Source organism: Alosa sapidissima, chromosome 18, assembly GCF_018492685.1.
Source record: "Alosa sapidissima isolate fAloSap1 chromosome 18, fAloSap1.pri, whole genome shotgun sequence".
In the NCBI taxonomy this organism is placed as follows: domain Eukaryota; kingdom Metazoa; phylum Chordata; class Actinopteri; order Clupeiformes; family Clupeidae; genus Alosa; species Alosa sapidissima.
This window is the reverse complement of record NC_055974.1, coordinates 384,803-403,559: the sequence shown is the minus strand read 5'-3', so window position 1 is coordinate 403,559 and position 18,757 is coordinate 384,803. Positions and strand designations below refer to the sequence as shown.

The window sequence follows — 18,757 nt, the reverse complement described above, 5'->3', positions numbered from 1 at the left end:
GAATTATACAATTGAATACAATAGCTATTTATAATATTATTTTTGAACGTCATTTAAAAAAAAAAAATAGGACGTTATCTGGGCCTACAATATTGAACAAGCCATTAATTGAACATATGTGTTGGCACAATTATCCCATTCAATGCTTTAGTTGTTATTCATCGGATGTCTTCGGTGCCGCCATCCCATACCCCTCCCTGCTCCCATGCATAGCTCACTTCACTGTCACGCGCACAAACCGTCCCATGACACAAGCTGACGCGAGGACCCAGCTGACACCGGACACACGAGGGTAGGCTGTGTCTATTTACCACGTCAACCGACTCGCCGAATCGATGGAGAGATGCGATTAACTACAGTCGATCTTAAATTCGGTCAATAGGCGCGCGTCACTGATTGTCCCCTTCGCACTGGCATCTCACAGCACAAAGACGGAAACAGCTGGGTGAATGTTTACATGTCAGAGATGTGGGTATGAGCTCATGGATGTGTTGTCATGTACCAAGTATCCTGCTCGTGCCTCCGGTTGTTTTCAACGTTTTAACCGAGTATAGTTCCCCCGGGTTCATCCTTCAATTGCCCATGTATGCTAAATTAGAAAAACAAGTAGGCTAGGTTAGACCAGTGATATTGAGAAAACCACGACGCACAAGAGGGTGACACAAGAAGGTGACAGGTAGGCGAAACATTCCACATGTGTCTTTAGCAGGACTAAGGCGCAGTAGGAGCATCCTTTATACATAGACATCAAATACGCACGCACCGTAATTACCACCTGCAATAGGCTACTATGTCAGCTACTTCTCACAGAATATATCTGTGGTTACCTGAAAATGTCGTTTAAATTGTTGGGATTAATGACCTTTGAACATTGAACATGACGCTGTTGTTATACTTTGATACATCCGTGTTATTGTCCTACTATAAGTCTAATCGTATCCGGCACTTGACTGAGCGACGACCCTTTCTGCCGCTAGGCCAGCATCCTTTGTGTGCATCTGGAGGCTGTAACTAGGCACCAAAGCCCAGCCCTCAGTTGAACCCTCCATATCCATCAGTCTGATAGGACATGTCTGGTCACATGGTCCTTAATGGGTCGGTAACAAACCTTATTGATTGGAAGATGGGGAGAAGAATACTCTTGTAGGTCTGGGGGTTCAGGGGCAGGCTCAAAAATGTGTTCTCGGTAATGCAGATTTCATCTGTCCATATGTACTGTACACATAAGCAGTGCTTGCATTTTTGCAGTGCTATTTTAGGTCAAGGGCGTTACCATTTCCTAGTAAGGCTAGATGTGAGGCTATGTGTGAGACTGTAATGAATGTTTATATTTTGGTGGTACTGCAATTGCAATTACTCAGGGATGCTGCTCTTATCCTCTCTTTCCTAACTGGATGTATCTCTTTTCTCCTTTCTATCTCTTCCTTCTCTGACCTGTGCTTTTCCTATTCATTTCAATTCCACTACCCAATATAGAACACTCACATCCATAAACACACACACACACAGTTGTAGCATAGACGTGTGTGTATATGTGTGAGTGTATCTGAATGACCATGCCACATGAGAACTCTCCACTGCTGACCTGCGGACTCTCAAGCCTCCTCTCAGGGTTGGGTCAGGATGGACAGGATGAGCCCCTGGACGTGGACAGCAACCTCGGAGACCCTGCCACATCGAGGGCACGCAGCCTGAACACATTCTTCGGAGTGATCGTGCCCACTGTGCTGTCCATGTTCAGCATTGTGCTCTTCTTGCGGACAGGTGAGGGGGGGTGATGATGGTGGTCATGATAATGAGGATTTTAATTGTCATGATGATAATGATTATGATTGTGATATGTAGTGGTGCTGACGTTGTGGTGGTCGTGATGGTTATACATTGCAATATACATTGCACATATGCTGGTGGATTTGTAATGATGTCATTTCTTCTCTCAGGCTTCGTGATTGGCCACGCTGGGTTGTTCCATTCTCTCATTATGCTAGGTGTGGCCTATGTGATCATCTCCATGACGATACTGTCCATTTGTGCCATCTCCACCAATGGGGCGATACAAGCCGGCGGGGCTTACTGTATCCTTTTGGCATTGCATTACTCCAACAGATTATGCCTATTCCCTAATGGACCTATATAGCCTTTTATCTTAACATAAATCCTCACCTTTTACCTTTGTCCTTAACAAAAGAGCCAGTCATGATCAGTCGCTCCTTAGGCCCAGAGTTTGGGGGCAGCATTGGGCTGATGTTCTATCTGGCCAATGTGTGTGGCTGTGGAGTCTATGTGCTAGGACTGGTGGAGGCTATACTGGACTCATATGGACAAGAAGCAGGTAAATAAACATAAAAAACTAGTAAGCCTTATTGCGAATAACACAAGTCTGCCTGACTAAGGAAATTAGCACCGTAGAGCAAACAAATATAACAATAAACAAAGCCACAGTGAATCACCTAAAGGAACACATGATATGAGCATAAGAGCACATGATGTGCTGCAGCATGTAAATCAGTAGGCCTGTATTCCCTAACTCTATTAAGAGCATTATCACTACTAGACAAGTGCTGTTTTTGAGATATGTGCGAGAGGAGAGTTTTAATTGCACGGGAGGGAGGGGGAGGGAGTAGCGAACTAGCTCTCTGTTTTGTTTGAACATCAATAGAAGTGACGTATCCCCGCTGTCGCTGATACAACCTTTAAGGTGCGCTGAATCCAACTAGCCCTGTTCCTAAGTGGAATTTTCAGTTTTTTTCTAATAAGCATAAACATGGTTGCCAAAAAGGCGATTTTGGGCACTTTCTTTGGGCGGACGTCATTATACCATGTAAATAAATTAATATTGTTCATATGTGTGCATCTCAGAAATCTCCCTTGGTCAATAAATCAAGGGTACAGGCTGTGAAAAAAGAAATAACAGGATATGTTTATTGAGGGTCAAGAAAGATGTGTAATGCTTCCAGCAGCAACCTAGTTTTCCAAGGAGGTCTCCCATCCAAGTACTAACCAGGCCCACACCTGCTTAGCTTCAGTAATTCAGCTAAGACAAGGTAACCGTCAACCGCTCAACGTTAAAACTTTGTTCAAACTTTGTAACGTAGGTCTTGAAAAGGACACTTGAGGAATCTATTTTTCGTTTTTGTAAACTTTATACTTTTTGAGATATTAACATAAATCAAGCTTATTTTCCCCATAGACTTTGCATTGACACTATGACATCACAATGGGCTAATCAAACTGATTCACACCTGTAATCATTCTGTGTCATTATTATATCATAGTATAACTATCTTTACAAAGTAAGAGTTTAACGTAAATAGAAATTTATTACTGACTGTGTGCGTGTGCGTGTGTGTATGTGTGTCCTCTAGGTTCCTCAGCTGCAGTGTTGCCTGGAGGTTACTGGTTTGGTGTGCTTTACTCGTCTGTGGTGTTGTTGGTGTGTATGCTGGTGTGTCTAGTCGGCTCTCACCTGTACACCCGAGCCTCCTTCCTCATTCTTCTGGTTGTCACAGTTACACTGCTGTCCATCATCATCAGCACCCTGGTGCTGGGACCAATCCCCATCAGCCTGAACCACCCAGGGGAGACGCCCAACTCAACGCATGTCTATAACACCAGCTACACAGGCTTCAACCTTACTACACTTAAAAACAACTTGAAACGTGAGTCACTCTCCCACAAACATAAGGCCTTTTTTCCTGTAATTATTGTGGTACGATTGTCCCTTTTAGACAAACCGAGGCAGAATTGGGGCTCGACCTGACCTGACCCCCATATATACAGTATATGAAAACACCAGTGTGACGGTATTTGTACACCCGATGCGTAAGTTTGAGTTAAACATCACTCTACATGCCTGATGTTGTGCTGCACATCACGTTACATTTTACTATTTGGTCCTGCATCCTGGCTCCCCAAAATGGCAGCTTGAATGTGAACACATGCACTGGGGCAGCAATCTGCCACCTCTCTTTTAGACGGCTCTTGTTTTTGTGAATATTGCGTGATTTCTGTATAAAACGGCCTATACACACATTCTCACCCTGTTACATAGCTACATAGGGTTTGGCATTGAAACACATACAAGTTCCTCACAGATCGATGAATGCAAAACACACACACATGCACACACACACACACACACACACACACACACACACACACACACACACACATACATACACCATCTACCAATGCATGGTGTCAACTTCATAGGTTGTATATCAGCACATATCAGTGCTTCTCCCTCTCTCTTTTCTTCAGCGGGATACACCCTGGACTACAGCACCAGTACAATAATGACGTTCGCTAGTGTTTTTGCAGTCATGTTTAATGGCTGTACAGGAATCATGGCTGGGGCCAATATGTCAGGTGAGGTACATATTGACCATACACACAGTCTGGTTCCTCCTCTCTTTGTATCTGTCTGTCTGTCTGTTGTTTCTCTCTCTCTCTCTGGGCCTGGGTTTTTGCACCCACTTCAGGCGTATTTGATTCACAATGTGAACGTAAAAACATGGTACAGTATGTACAAACAGGTACAGGCGAGGTACAGTATGTTACAGTGGTAGTGAGTAGAGGGTCCCTAAAGCCAAACCAAAGTATCCCGAGGTCTTTATGTGGTCGGATAGAGAGTCCAGAATGAATTTCATCAAGCCAGTACCTTTCCGGAAATGTTACTGCTGCAGGTTGCGTCTTTAGGGGAAAGTCCGTAGGAGTCGATTGCCGAGTGTGGAGTAACACGCTCTGGAAATTCACAATTTCGTCGCTGTTTTTTTTTTTAAAAAAAAACATAGTCCAGTATTTCTTTCGAAATTGAAATGAAGTTGTATGGACTGGACTATGTTTTTTTTTTCGGTTTGGCTTTAGGGACCCTCTACTCACTACCACATAAGTGTAATGTTGTTTGGAACTGTAGAAGAGGTATAAAAATAGCGTTTTGTAGTGGCGAAATGACTTGCCCTGGTCACTTCCAGGCTAACGAGTTTTGACTAAAAACGGTAAAATCGAACTTTCTCAAAACACATCCGAATGACATCATTTTGATGTCAACTCAATGTATGTACTCCCAATCATCCGTAAATTGATCTAAAGTGCATTTTACTCCGGATAATTCCTTTAAGTCATTAAGTCATTAAGAACTACTAGGCCTACTCTGTATGTCGCTGCTCATTGACATCTTATTATCCTAAAAGCTAAACTTTTGATTATTTTAAATGTAGCAATTGGTTAACTCTATTCAACTGCGCTTGTGGTTCAGCTGTGGGCACATAATTAGCGCTGTAGAGGGGGCGGGGACGGGAGGGGATGAGTGCTGTTTACGTAATGAAGTGACAGCTTAGTAAATTCCACGCAATATGGCAAAGCTCAGCGTTCGCTTTCTGCGCATAGAAAAACTCAGTATTAGTGCTTTCTCTGTACATCCGGCCCTCTGTGTGTGTCTATCTCTCTCTCTCTCTCTCTCTCTCTGACACGCTTCCTATTGAAACACAGGGGAGCTGAAGAACCCCAGTGTGTCAATCCCAAAGGGCACCATCATCGCAGTGGCTTACACCTTCATTGTCTATCTCCTCTTCTTCCTTCTTGTCAGCTCCACCTGTGAGAGGTACACACACACACACACACACACACACACACACACACACACACACACACACACACACACACACACACACACACACACACACACAATTCTCCTCTTCTTTTGTTAGTTTTCTACAGTCTTGTTTTCTTTGAACTTACAACTTACTTACTTCAGATTTTTGTATATTTGTTCGAAAGTATGTGGCCCTAGTTTGCCAATTCAATTTGTCCTCATGGCATTCTGGTTGCCACGTGCTAACTCTTGGCAATTTTGGAAAAATGCTCCATTGCTTAATTAATGTTCCGTTTCACCCATATTCTATTACTGTGGGGTTTTGTCCCAGAGCGCTACTGGTTCAGGACTATGGGTTCCTGCGGCGGGTCAACGTCTGGCCTCCATTTGTCACCCTGGGAATCTATTGCTCCGCCCTCTCAGCAGCTATGAGCACACTGATTGGAGCATCCCGCATACTTCACGCCCTTGCACTCGACCAGCTGTTTGGTAAGAGCATAATGCTCCCCTGTTGTATTTTGGTCTGTGTGAATTCATGTATGTAGATAATGTAGGGGCAATGTAGGGCAGGACTTTTACTTTCTGAAGACGGAGTTTTACATCTCTGGTTATCACAGTCTCCAGTGATATATGTAAAAAGTGGTTTGCGTGGAGATGTGCAGTTCGTGCCCTCGTTGCATAGCGGCCGCACGGACAAGACACTGAAGACTGTAATGGACCTTCAAGTACTTGCAGATGTGGAATGTTGAAGACTAGCCTAATACAGTGTGTGTGTGTGTGTGTGTGTGTGTGTGTGTGTGTGTGTGTGTGTGTGTGTGTGTGTGTGTGTGTGTATGTGTACGTGTACGTGTACGTCTATGTGTGTCCAGGCCGGCTCCTGGCTCCTGCCTCCATTACCACTCAGGCAGGTAATCCATGGGTTGCTGTTCTCTATACCTGGGCTCTTGTGCAGGTAACTGACAATGTCTAACTCTCTCAAATAACAATCGCCTAACAGTGACATAATGTAACAGACTTCAGTAAAGTTAGACTGAGAAATTGGCAGATTTGCAAGATTCGCGTTTTGCGGTTCAATAAATCATAGGAGAAACAATAGAGAGCTCTATCTAACCATAGTAAGGTAGACAACAAGCGACAACCCGGTTTTCCTCCGAAAGAACTGTGTACATTATGTGGATAAATAAAACGCATCCCTGTGAGCATTCGGCTGTCAGCCGAGCGTCTAGGGACCATTTACAAAGTGCAAACCAGAAAGTGGATACAAAATAGGATGAGTCCGTTTTTCCATAATTAGCTGGTGTAGTATGTTACTAGTGAGGCCCTAGATGTGTGTTGTGATTTTGGAAGCACTAGGCTCAATAACAGTGAAGCTACTGAATTTTCCCCCCATAAAAAATATATTATAAATAGGGCAAGTAATTCTTTTCCCTAATTAGCAGGTGTAGTATGTTGCTAGTGAGGCCGTAGATGTGTGTTGTGATTTTGGAAGGAGTAGGCTCAATAACAGTGAAGCTATTGAATTTTTCAAACATTAAAAATAGATTATAAATAGGGTGAGTCCGTTTTTCCATAATTAGCTGGTGTAGTACAGTATGTTGCTAGTGAGGCCCTAGATGCGTGTTATGATTTTGGAAGCACTAGGCTCAATGACAGTGAAGCTATTTCAACGTATTTGTATCCACTTTCAGTTTTGCGCTTTGTAGACAGTCCGGGTACAGGTTGTAGCTTGTTGTCTACCTTACTACGGTTAGATAGAGCTCTCTATTGTGCAATGAAAACGTTTCTCCTATATGATTTATTGACTCTGTAGATCACTGCATTCTTTTAGAGCGCCTTGAGCACTGGGTTGGAATTTCAGGTACTGCACTGAAATGGTTTGCCTCCTTCTTAGAGGGAAGAACCTTTTCAGTTTCTTTCAATAATACTTCATCTTCATCTGCCCCCTTATCTTATGCTGTTCCACAGGGATCAGTGCTTAGTTGTATTTTATTCTCACTGTACATGTTGCCACTCAGTCAAATTATGAAAAAGCACGGTATATCCTATCATTGCTATGCGGATGATACACAACTGTATCTCCCATTTAAATGTGGTTCCTCTGGTGCTCTAAACCCATTGCTTGATTGCCTAAAAGAGATTAAACAATGGATGTCGACCAATTTTTTAAAACTGAATGAATCCAAAACAGAAATTCTATTTTTTGGTTCACATGAAGCTGCAAATAATGCAATTAGTGAACTAGGGTCTTTTGCCAGATTTGTAAAACCTTATGCAAGAAATCTTGGCTACCACCACAAATCTTTTTACCACCTTAGAATCTTAAGTAAAGCCAAAACTATGTTTTCTTTCAAAGACTTTGAAATATTGATGCATGCCTTTATTTCATCCCGCCTGGACTACTGTAACTCCCTTTATTTTGGTGTCACTCAGTCCACTCTATCCCGACTTCAGATGGTGCAAAATGCAGCTGCAAGGCTGCTCACCAAGTCTAAAAAGACACAACATATTTCTCAAGTTTTGAAATCTCTGCAATGGCTACCAGTGAAATTTAGAGTAGATTACAAAATTCTTCTTTTTGTCTTTAAAGCTTTAAATGGACAAGCTCCCCAATACCCAAGTGAGCTTGTACACTTTCACTGCCCTCCCAGAACTCTGAGGTCATCAGATAAACAACTGCTCTCAGTACCTCAGAGTCGTCTAAAAAATAAAGGTGACCGTGCTTTTTCAGTAGCTGGGCCCAAGTTGTGGAACAACCTCCCTTTTCACATTAGATCTACACCAACTATTGGTGCTTTTAAAGCCAAGTTAAAAGAACATATGCTATTAATGGCTTTTAAATGAATTGTGGAATGTAATTATAGGCTATATATATGTACATATTATTTTAGTTTTATTTTCCTGTTGTATTTTTTTTTGTGTGTGTCTTGATTCATTTTGTCTTATATTAACTATTTATTTATCTGTTTTTTTTTTTGTTTTTGTTTTTTGAGCACTTTGGTCAACCACAGGTTGTTTTAAATTGTGCTATATAAATAAACTTGACTATGACTATGACTATGAACCGCAAAACGCGAATCTTGTGAATCTGCCAATTTCTGTCTAACTTTACGAAGTATGAAACTGTAACACATGCTTAATTTCGTCGGTTGTTTTTTTTTTTTTTTTTTTGTTTCGTTGGTTGGTAATTTTGTTGGTTGTTTGTCTGTATGTTTTCTAACCGTCTATGAGTATTAAGTACTTGCAGTAAAGCACTTTCGTAAATACTTAAATACACACTTGTGTGTATTTGTATTTGATTGTGTGTGTGTGTGTGTGTGTGTGTGTGTAGTGTGTAGTGTTTGCAGGTCAGCTGAACTCCATTACCAGTCTGGTAACTGTGTTCTACCTCTTAGCCTATGCTGCAGTTGACTTGGCTTGCCTTGCCCTGGAGTGGGCATCTGCTCCCAACTTCAGGTGTGTGTGTGTGTTTGGGTGTGGTGGGAGAGGTTCTGCATATCTGCATTGATACAAGATTGACTTATAGGTCTGTTAATGGATTTCTGCCATAATGTGGTTGTATATTTCTAATAGGGTGCTAATCTTTCTAAGAGCCATTCTCTCCATTTCGTTTTTGCAGGCCCACATTCCAGTTCTTTTCCTGGCATTCCTGCCTCCTGGGGATTGTGGGTAGTGTAGTCATGATGTTTGTCATTGAGCCTCTGTTCTCCTCAGCCAGCATAGCTCTTCTTCTGCTGCTGCTCCTCTTCATTCACTACAGATCAGCCACCAGCAGCTGGGGATACATCAGCCAGGCGCTCATCTTCCATCAGGTAAACTTTCACACACACACACACACAAACACAGACACAAAAACATACACGTATGCACACAGGTAGAAGTATGTACTATGTAGTATGCAATGAACTCTTGAAGACAAATTCCTCTAACCAAATGTGTGTATGACAGTGTTGGCAATGTTTTGTATGTGTATGTGTATGTGTATGTGCATGCGCAGGTGCGTAAGTACCTCCTGATGTTGGATGTACGGAAGGAACATGTGAAGTTTTGGCGGCCCCAGGTATTGCTGATGGTGTCCAACCCACGGTCCTCCTGTCAGCTCATCTCATTCGTCAATCAGCTCAAGAAAGGCGGACTGTTTGTACTGGGGCATGTGCATCTGGGGGATCTGGGTAATGTAAATTCTTAAATTCTGCCTTTGACTTTGATTGGTGTTTTTTTATTTTCAAAGACAGTGTCATATTGTGGAAAGGTCTTTCTACTCTACTGTACTGCCCTCTTTTTGTGTTTTTTGTTTATCTCTCTCTCTCTCCCTCTGTCGCATGCGCAGTCTTTCCAGTTCAATTAAAGTCCAATTTAAAGTCCAAATTGCTAGACTAACATACTCTCTGTGTGTCTCTCTCTTGTAGACTCCATGACCGCAGACCCAGTGCAGGCCCAGTATCAGCACTGGCTGAGTCTGGTGGACCTGCTGGAGGTGAAGGCCTTTGTGGACCTCACACTCTCTTCATCTGTCCGGCAGGGTACACAGCACCTGCTCCGCATTACAGGCCTGGGTGAGACCTCACACACATACACATGCACGCACATGTACACGCTGATGGGAAATTGTGATACCACAGATGAATGAGGACCCAGTTCAGGCAATGGTAGAAAAAATCAGGAAGAAGTTTTATTTCCAGTGATCCACACTGAAGAATGCTATTAAAATTGTCTCCTTAATTCCAAATGGAGACACAGTTGACCGAGTAGATTCCAGTGTAGTTAAGAGCAGGTAAAAACTTGAGGCTGGCTTGCGAAAGAATAGTTCTTTATTCTGGAGGTAACAACAGAGTTCTGGTAACCCTGTTGTACGCACAGCACAGCACAGTGTTGCAAGGTGAAGCCAAGGTAATGAACTGAAGCAAAGATCTGGGAAACTCCTGGATAATTATAATACCAGAATATACATTCACGTCTGGGGTCAAATTGGAGGGGGGGAAACAGACAGTGATATAGCCTTATTCAATTAAGACGTCTTGTGGGGGAACAATTAGTTAGGTACACCATTTGCTATTGTAAGGTGACAACATTCTGTCTGCTTACAATAAACATCCTGTCCCCGCAGTTTCTGCAGTATTAAACAAAGAACCAAAAGAATGACATACAGAAAACCACTAAAATCTAACAACACCAAGGGAGAGACAGCATGCTTTCACATAATGATCCACCTGCTGCTCTAGCTAAACAAGCAAATAGTCAGGGTTTAAGTGTCCATCCAGGTTACTAAGTGATGCGGTTGGTCATCCCAGCTTACGTGGACCACACTGAATCGGCAAAAACATCATATTCCCCCTTATCCCTAAAGACACAGCCACACAAAGCTATACTCAGGAATTGTACAGGAACATAATGAAATAAAAACATGTCATATGTGGGAAAACAGAACACATAACACATAATTCTGACTGTAAACATAAAGACACTCAATATAAAACCTAAATAAGAAAGATAAAAATAATAAGACATGAATTCTGATTTCAGTACTCTCAACATGCGTACACGCACACACACTTACACACACACCCACACACACATACATGTTCTATTCACCGGATTTTTATTGTACATTAAGCTGTCTTGATCATCTAGCAGGAGCCTGTCATGGTAAATATTAGATCAGAGAATGTAATCAGTTTCTGTGTTAAGTCGAGACTTTTCATGTATCACACACACAAAAGTCACACATTTTAAGGTCACAATCTAATAACTTAATGAGCTTTTTTTCTTCCACTGTGGTCTGTTGTTCCTTTGTTTACAGGTGGTATGAAGCCCAATACACTTATCCTGGGTTTCTATGACAACTGCGTCCCTGATGACTACTTCCTGCAGGACCCGGTGTTCTATGGCGGTGCGAGCACTCTCAACGTGGACCTGCCCTCGCTGCAGGCACACTTCCCACCCGTACGCAATCACGAGTCACCGTGGCGCCTGGGCCCTGAGGAGTACGTTGGCATGGTGCGAGATGCCATCAAGATGGGCAAGAACGTATGCCTGGCGCGCTACTTCCACCAGCTGCAGCCACTGGGCGGCGCCGGCGTTACACAGCTGATCGACGTGTGGCCGCTGAACCTGCTGCGGCCCGAGAGCGGTGGCTTCGTGGACGTCTGCAGCCTGTTCCTGCTGCAGCTGGCCTGCGTGCTCAACATGGCCGCCGCCTGGCGCCACGCCCGCATGCGCATCTTCCTGTGCGTGGAGGCCGACTCGCAGGGCGAGGGCGCCTGGCCCGGGGCCGGCTGGCTGCAGAAGGAGGCCGAGCTGCGGGAGCTGCTGCAGAAGCTGCGCATCCGCGCCTCCATCCAAGTGGTGATGTGGGAGGTGGGGACCACAGAGACGGCGGTGATGGAGGAGGGGGGCGGCAGTAGTAGCCGTCGCCGTGCGGCCACGCCGGGCGGAGGGGACGTCGGGGGAGGAGGGGAGGACGGCGAGAGTGGCGGCTGGGCCAGGACGGCGCCACACGTCTCGCCGGACTTCCTGCTCTCGGTCAATGACATGCTGCGGGAGAACAGCGCCCAGGCCGACGTGCGCTTCCTCTACCTGCCGCGTCCGCCGGCGCCCGCTGACCAGTCGCACACCTACCTGGCCCAGCTGGAGGCAGTGACGCACGAGCTGGGTCCCACCCTCCTAGTCCATGGCCTTACGCCTGTTACATGCACTGAGCTCTGAGTGAGAGAGTGAGAGAGGAAGGAAGGGATGTATGGAGAGAGAAAAGGGAAAGAGTGGAAGGCTATGCATGAATGGATATGGTATAAGAATGATTGTGTGTGTGTGTGGGTGGGGGGTGGTTTATGTACCGTGCGTATGTGTTATGTAGGGCATGTGTACGGTTGTGTTTGTATGTACGCGCAGAATGTGTCAGGAAGGGCATGGGTATGGCTGTTTTGCACTAATTACACTAATCAGGACTAATCCAGGAAAGAGAGAGAGTGCTAAGTGCTGCAGATGAAAAGCTTTCTCCTTCTCATTAGCATACCTCCTGTCCTTTCTGCCGCTTGCTTCCGTGCCTGTCTGCCATTCCCCTCTCTCACTCATACAGTATCTCTCCCTCACCTCTCTCTCTGGATGGATTACCAGAACCATCTCACAGCACAAAACAGAACTTCTGAACCTCACTCATTTTAATTGTGCCTCCGTTCTGCTCCAAAGTGCACCATTATGTCTTAACCCATGTACTCTATCATGTAGAACCTCCATCTGTACATACCCCTATATTGCACTCATAATCTGTTTTTTTATCAGTACTCTGTAGGCTAAGTCACACCATTCCCTCCTGTAATCATTGTCCTTCATTAATAATCACTTCCTCTGATCTATCTGTTGTCTTTTCTCTCTTTTAACAAATTTACATATGATCTTCTCCAGTCCTTATCTCAGTCATATATTTTTATCACAGACCTTAAGTCACAATTCATAACCACCTCCTGTGTGTGAACCACTGGTATCCTTTTCTTTTAGTCTCTTGTTTGGTCATAACATCCTCCTGTATACTCTGTAACTAATTCTTGTGTTCGATCTTCTGCTGATAGCACTATGCTTTCTGTGTCACTCTTGCTTCTGGGCTCTGTAAGCCAAACACAGGCAGAGAAATGCTGCTATTCTCCCTACTGACTCATCACTCAGCGGCATGCCATTATGACATCAAACTGTAGAGGACATTTTTTAACACTGACGAAGGAGTTGGCGCAACACTCATGGGACGTGATGTGGATGGACAAAGTAGAGCTGATCATATTTTGACTGCTACTCTGAAGCCTTGTTTAGACATTCAGACCTCATTACAAAGCCTACTCCAGGACTGTAACCATAGAAACATAGCGATTGCACTAATGGCTGTTTCTCCTCTCTCTAGCTCTTGCTCTCTCATTCTCTTAGATGCTCTTTCCCAGCAAAGTTAATGGAGTGTATTCATTGATTTACCCTATTTTTGGGATAAATAGGACTAATGAGAGGCAGATTGGACAGACAGACAGAGTGCAAAAGATCAAGGTGATCTGCATATATGAGGAGAAAAGACAATCTACTAAATGTATTCATTTATAAGCCTAATTTATTTGAATGTGTTTGCTGAGTAATCTGAGTGCATCCATTCCACAATGACTTCCATCCATGGCTCAGACTCCTTGAACTTCAGTGTCTAGCTTCGGTAGGATAAGGTCAAAGTTTATGGATGGTATCTAACAAGCAAGGGTTTATGTTGATGCACACCAGGGTTTGTGGAACAGGCCTGTTTGTTTAGCATGCCCTTTTTAATAAATAATTATTTTTAAAAGCATACAGAGGTGTTGAACTCCACCTTGGACAGTTATTTTGAAAACAGACGGGGCCAAAGTCAAATGGAAATAATCACACTTTATTACACAAATTGTTTAAGGCAAAATTACTTGCAAACTCAAATCCATCACATATTTGATGAATATATAATTAGAACATTAACGTACACTGATGCATATGAATTATTACCCTCCAGTCAAACCAGTCCACATTTGGATTCCGTCACCACGGTCTCCATACATTAATGCCACCTAGTTCAGGTTTATGTTCTGTTTTCATCAATGAAGGCACCGCTCGTGAAATTGCTTTTGCTGTTGTACTGTCTTCGGAACGCACTCGTGGCAGCAAACCCTGGGAACACGCGGGGTTCAACGCGGAACAGAGAGGTCCCTTTGCTACCCCTGCCGTACAAAGTGTTGGTAAAAGCCACTTGGAGTTTAACTGTTGGTCAACATTTAAATTGTCAATTGTCACGGTATTTGTAACAGAAAGCTTTTGTCGTACAGGTTGGAGAAATGCAGATCTCCATTGATGTGCGCCGGAAATACTCAGGAAACGCGAGACCTCTCGTGTGCAATCGGTGTAACCAGAGTAGAATCGGCTCCATAGTGTCGCATCTGTGTATTGGGAAATAAATCCGTGTCATATGATTTATGGAGTTCTCAACTTCTATGGCATAGCCTACAATAGCACAAATCTGGTTGCATATGTCCTACAGAAGCCAAGTTATTTAAGCTTACACATTATTGTGCAGGGAGGAACCGTATTGTAGGCCTACCTGTATTTTGAGAGGTAATGGACTTAAGGTGACGAACAGTCATTTCGAGAATATCTGCTTTTTCCAACCTTGAACGTCGACAAGTCTGCAAAAGTCCCGTTGTAAATAAATCAGTCGTCACATAAACACCTCTAACTCAGAATTCAAAAATACAGAACATGACTTATACAGCTACCTGTGTGATACGGGCCCGCGCAAGCAAAACGTGCAATTGTGCAAGACACGCATTGATGCGCGCGCGACGGCGGCGCTCCATCAACGGCTTGGATGACTGAAACAAAAAGGAGAGCAAGAATTAACACCGAAAACATCAACAGTGAATTGAAATCACCGAAACCAAATGTTCAGACACGAGTTCCAGTGTTCCAGTTCCTGCGTGTGAGTGAGTGCGCGGTAAGCGTCGAACATACCACCACATACCTTTCGATGCGCACGCTGCTTTTGCTGTGCCTTCAGTGACACTGGTGAACTCATGTTTTCTCTTCAACGTGCTTCCAAGGTCTATGGCCTTAGAAGCGTTCACGCTTTGTAATCTTGCCAAATGTATACGCCTCTCTGCAAGGAACTCGCAGTATCTTCACCCAATGTAACACAATCGACTGCAAAAGCCCTATCACTGATATAAAACGATGGGATTGGCCCAAGTCTGTCAGGATGTCCAAAATGGTTATGATCTCTTCTAAATATGAATAAAACCCAAACAAAATCACACTCTCAGATGTGTAGCTACAGGTGTGTGAGCAGGCAGTGAGAGGCCGAGCACACTGCTGGTGAATTTATACTGCAGAGGCAGATGGAGACAATACAGGCTCAAGGGTTACACAGACAGACAAGATGAAGAAACAGAGGAAGAGGATGACTGAGGGGAGAAGCTTTAAGTCACTATATCGGGTTTGTGTGTGTGTGTGTGTATTGAGAGCTAAAGATCTGTTTAATTCATAAGTCTGAAGTGTCACTTACAGCCCCCCCTTCCTATTGAGGGATTAGGGTTTGTGCCAAAAAGATTCCTATGCCGTCCATCAACACTGATTGACAGCTGAGGAGGTGGTGAGAGCATGCACAGCTCTGATACCCATCTATTTGTTATTTCCCTATAAATTACATACTGCAACAGGGTGATAGGGGGCTATAATTGTCTTCTCGCTACACTCATGACAGTCTGCTTTACCATTTACTTATCTAACATGAAGACCTTTCAGAGACGTTTACTGTTCAAGATAAAGTAACAGTATGAAAACACCAAACCTCTAAGCATGCTTGAGTGAAGAACTTGGAGAGAATGCAGGTCATCGTAAATGTTCCATTTCAGTGTGTATGGTGTGATGAACCTTTCTGGGTTATTTGAAAACCTCCTGCATGTGTGTACGATGTTTTGCATTGGGAAACTGCAGCAGGGAACACACACATTCACACATGCGAGCCCACACACATAGGAGGCGTATAAAACATGGCAGACAGCAGAAGGGTGGGAGAGCGCACACACACGCACAGAAAGGGAACATATTTCTATGTCCTATGCAATGTTTTATTCTTTTATTCAGTTGTGTCGCTTTCTCTCTTGCACTGGCCTTCAGGTCCACGCCCCTCTTTTTTTCTCCCCACCGCTGTTGTCCTGGAGAGTCTGGCAAAAAAAGAACAACACTTGTCCCTTCTGCCTCTGACATGGCGCTAATCCCCCCAACCCGGAACACACACACGCATGTTTGTCCAAACATAAGCCACACACAGACATTTTTGCTCCTGTTTCTCTCTCAAACTCACAAAATAAACACACATGCAAATATACATATTAAATACAAACTCTAAATACTAAGGTAAAAAGTAAAAAAATAGATATATAAAGTTAAAAAAATGAAGATACATGGGGCAACTTTCTGAGCAATGCTGTTGAGTAACCACATAACTGGTTCCAATGTTCTGACTGGATGACCAAGACAATTGCCAATATTTGTATGATTAAAGTACTCCTGAAAAAATGATATCATATATCAATGGGAATGTACCCAAACAAAAATACTCTTGAAGAAAAATTGTCCATTGGTCAAAAAGTTGCCCCATGTATCATTCGCTTTTGAAATTATTTGGAACACTATATTAAATGTCTACCATTTTAATTTACTTTAGAAATGTAATTTAATTTAGAAATATTTAGATACACATTATTCTTTGATCCTTTCTGTGTACTTGTTAGAGTAAGTGAAGAATGGGGTGAGGGAGAGAGGAGGAACACTGACAAGATGGGAATCAGGGGGATGTTTGACATGAGTGTGTGTGTGTGTGTGTGTGTGTGTGTGCGTGCGTGCGTGCGTGCGTGCGCGCGCACGTACGTTGGGCTACCGGGAGGTGGGATGCTCGGATTAGTGGTCTATTGAGACAGGAGTGAGGAGGGGGCTCAGTGTGTGACACGCCCTTCCCAGATTAGTGTTTTTTGTGACCTCATTCATGTGGAAATCTAGAGACATGAGTCCAGCATACTGACACACTAATACAGATGGATGTGACACGAATTTCTGTGATTTTTTCCTCTAAATAAAAATACAATTCATACAAAAACAGGCCTTAGGTGTAAACCATCCAGTGTTGTATCTTTTCAATTTAATCATCAATGTGGTCAATTATTTTGATTAGTGCATATCACTCTTCACTAGTATAAATAATGGTTCAGAAACAGATATTCCTCAGAAGGGAATTCCTCATTCCTTACAAAAAATGATCACATACCTTAAGTCATCATAAACAATACTTCCCCAGAATTTACCAGCGTCATATGGCTCTACTTCACTAAAGCAAACTTCTGTAGCAAACTCAGACTGGTTTCCAGTTAAACTGTTTGGGTGAAGATTGTTATTGCTGAAAAAGTAGTAGTTAAACAATACATGCCATTATAAAGGGGGAGTGAAAATCAACTGCTCCTCTTTCCTGTAGATATTTCTCTTTTGTCTCCATATCCATCTTTTACATTCTTAGAAGAAAATTGGTAAAAAAGGTTTACTCAAATTTACCAACGGAAATTAACACAAAGAACCATGTGTGTTGAAGAAGGGAATGACGTTTGAGTTTTCCCACAGTCTTGGTAAAAGAGAGGAGATTAGAGATAGAGAAGGATCAGTGAAAGAATGGGCTGAAGGAGTGAATGGGAGGATCGCTGAGAGAAAGGAGAAAGAGATAGACAGAATATTGTTGAGGGGTTACTGGGGATGGAGAGGGGGCACGAGAGAAGCATCTTTTCCCTCTTAGGTTTGACAGGGCCGCCTTTTTTTAGATTTCTTACTCTCAAGAGGCCAAGTGTGGAGCCTCTTCAGCTGAAGGACATGAGTGTGTCTTCTGGAGAGATAAAGTGTGTGTGTGTGTGTGTGTGTGTGTGTGTATGAGGGGGTCAGGAAGTATTTATTCATCTGTTAAGTGTGTGTTTGGCACACAGTTGTGAATTTGTAATGTGCAGGTTTAGATGTTTATGAGATGGTGAATGATCTCCATTGATGAATAAATTTTGAATGAAACATTGATGAATTTGGGGGCAGCCGTGGCCTACTGGTTAGCACTTCGGACTTGTAACCGGAGGGTTGCCGGTTCGAACCCCCATGGCTGAAGTGCCCTTGAGCAAGGCACCTAACCCCTCACTGCTCCCCGAGCGCCGCTGATGTTGCAGGCAGCTCACTGCGCCGGGATTAGTGTGTGCTTCACCTCACTGTGTGCTGAGTGTGTTTCACTAATACACGGATTGGGATAAATGCAGAGACCAAATTTCTCTTACGGGATCAAAAGAGTATATATACTTATATTTATACTTATCTCGTGACAGTGCGTCTTCAGCTGTGCTCCATACGTGTCTCTTGCCTCTCCCCTAATCACTTTTGACCGTCATTACCAATTTGCAAATGATGGTGAATAACTACTCATCATGAGATGTACAGTATTTCGTAATATCTTTATTCTAATTATATTTCCTTGTAATCGTCAAAGGTTGCATGGACGTGCGCTGGTGTGCGTTCATGAATGAGGATGGTGCGTGCACCTGCCAATATGGCTGTTGACAATGCGCTCTTAAAATAACATATTTAACAACTCGCCATAGACTT

At 43.4% G+C, this 18,757-nt stretch overlaps 2 protein-coding genes across 3 annotated transcripts; one reads left to right on the top strand and one right to left on the bottom strand.

Annotated features, from left to right (window-relative positions):
* Positions 1-261: 261 nt before the first annotated feature.
* LOC121689552 (solute carrier family 12 member 9-like) lies at positions 262-13,903 on the top strand. 2 transcript variants are annotated; one of them, XM_042069430.1, is made up of 14 exons: positions 262-468; positions 1,477-1,764; positions 1,941-2,075; positions 2,195-2,332; positions 3,366-3,659; positions 4,261-4,368; positions 5,491-5,602; positions 5,925-6,082; positions 6,463-6,545; positions 8,922-9,046; positions 9,210-9,402; positions 9,588-9,762; positions 10,000-10,146; positions 11,391-13,903. In XM_042069430.1, the coding sequence occupies exons 2-14, from the start codon at positions 1,551-1,553 to the stop codon at positions 12,293-12,295; spliced, it is 2,787 nt and encodes a 928-aa protein (XP_041925364.1). In that variant the 5' UTR covers positions 262-468; positions 1,477-1,550; the 3' UTR covers positions 12,296-13,903. The 2 variants fall into 2 exon arrangements, with proteins under 2 accessions (XP_041925364.1, XP_041925363.1); XM_042069429.1 differs by having other exon boundaries at positions 262-676.
* A 55-nt stretch (positions 13,904-13,958) lies between these two features.
* Positions 13,959-15,584, bottom strand: LOC121689576 (transcription factor HES-4). The gene is made up of 5 exons (XM_042069477.1): positions 15,099-15,584; positions 14,854-14,949; positions 14,679-14,763; positions 14,405-14,517; positions 13,959-14,301 (listed from the first exon to the last, which is right to left on the bottom strand). Exons 1-5 carry the CDS (start codon positions 15,150-15,152, stop codon positions 14,296-14,298), a joined length of 354 nt encoding a protein of 117 aa, XP_041925411.1. The 5' UTR covers positions 15,153-15,584; the 3' UTR covers positions 13,959-14,295.
* Between the last annotated feature and the right edge of the window lie 3,173 nt (positions 15,585-18,757).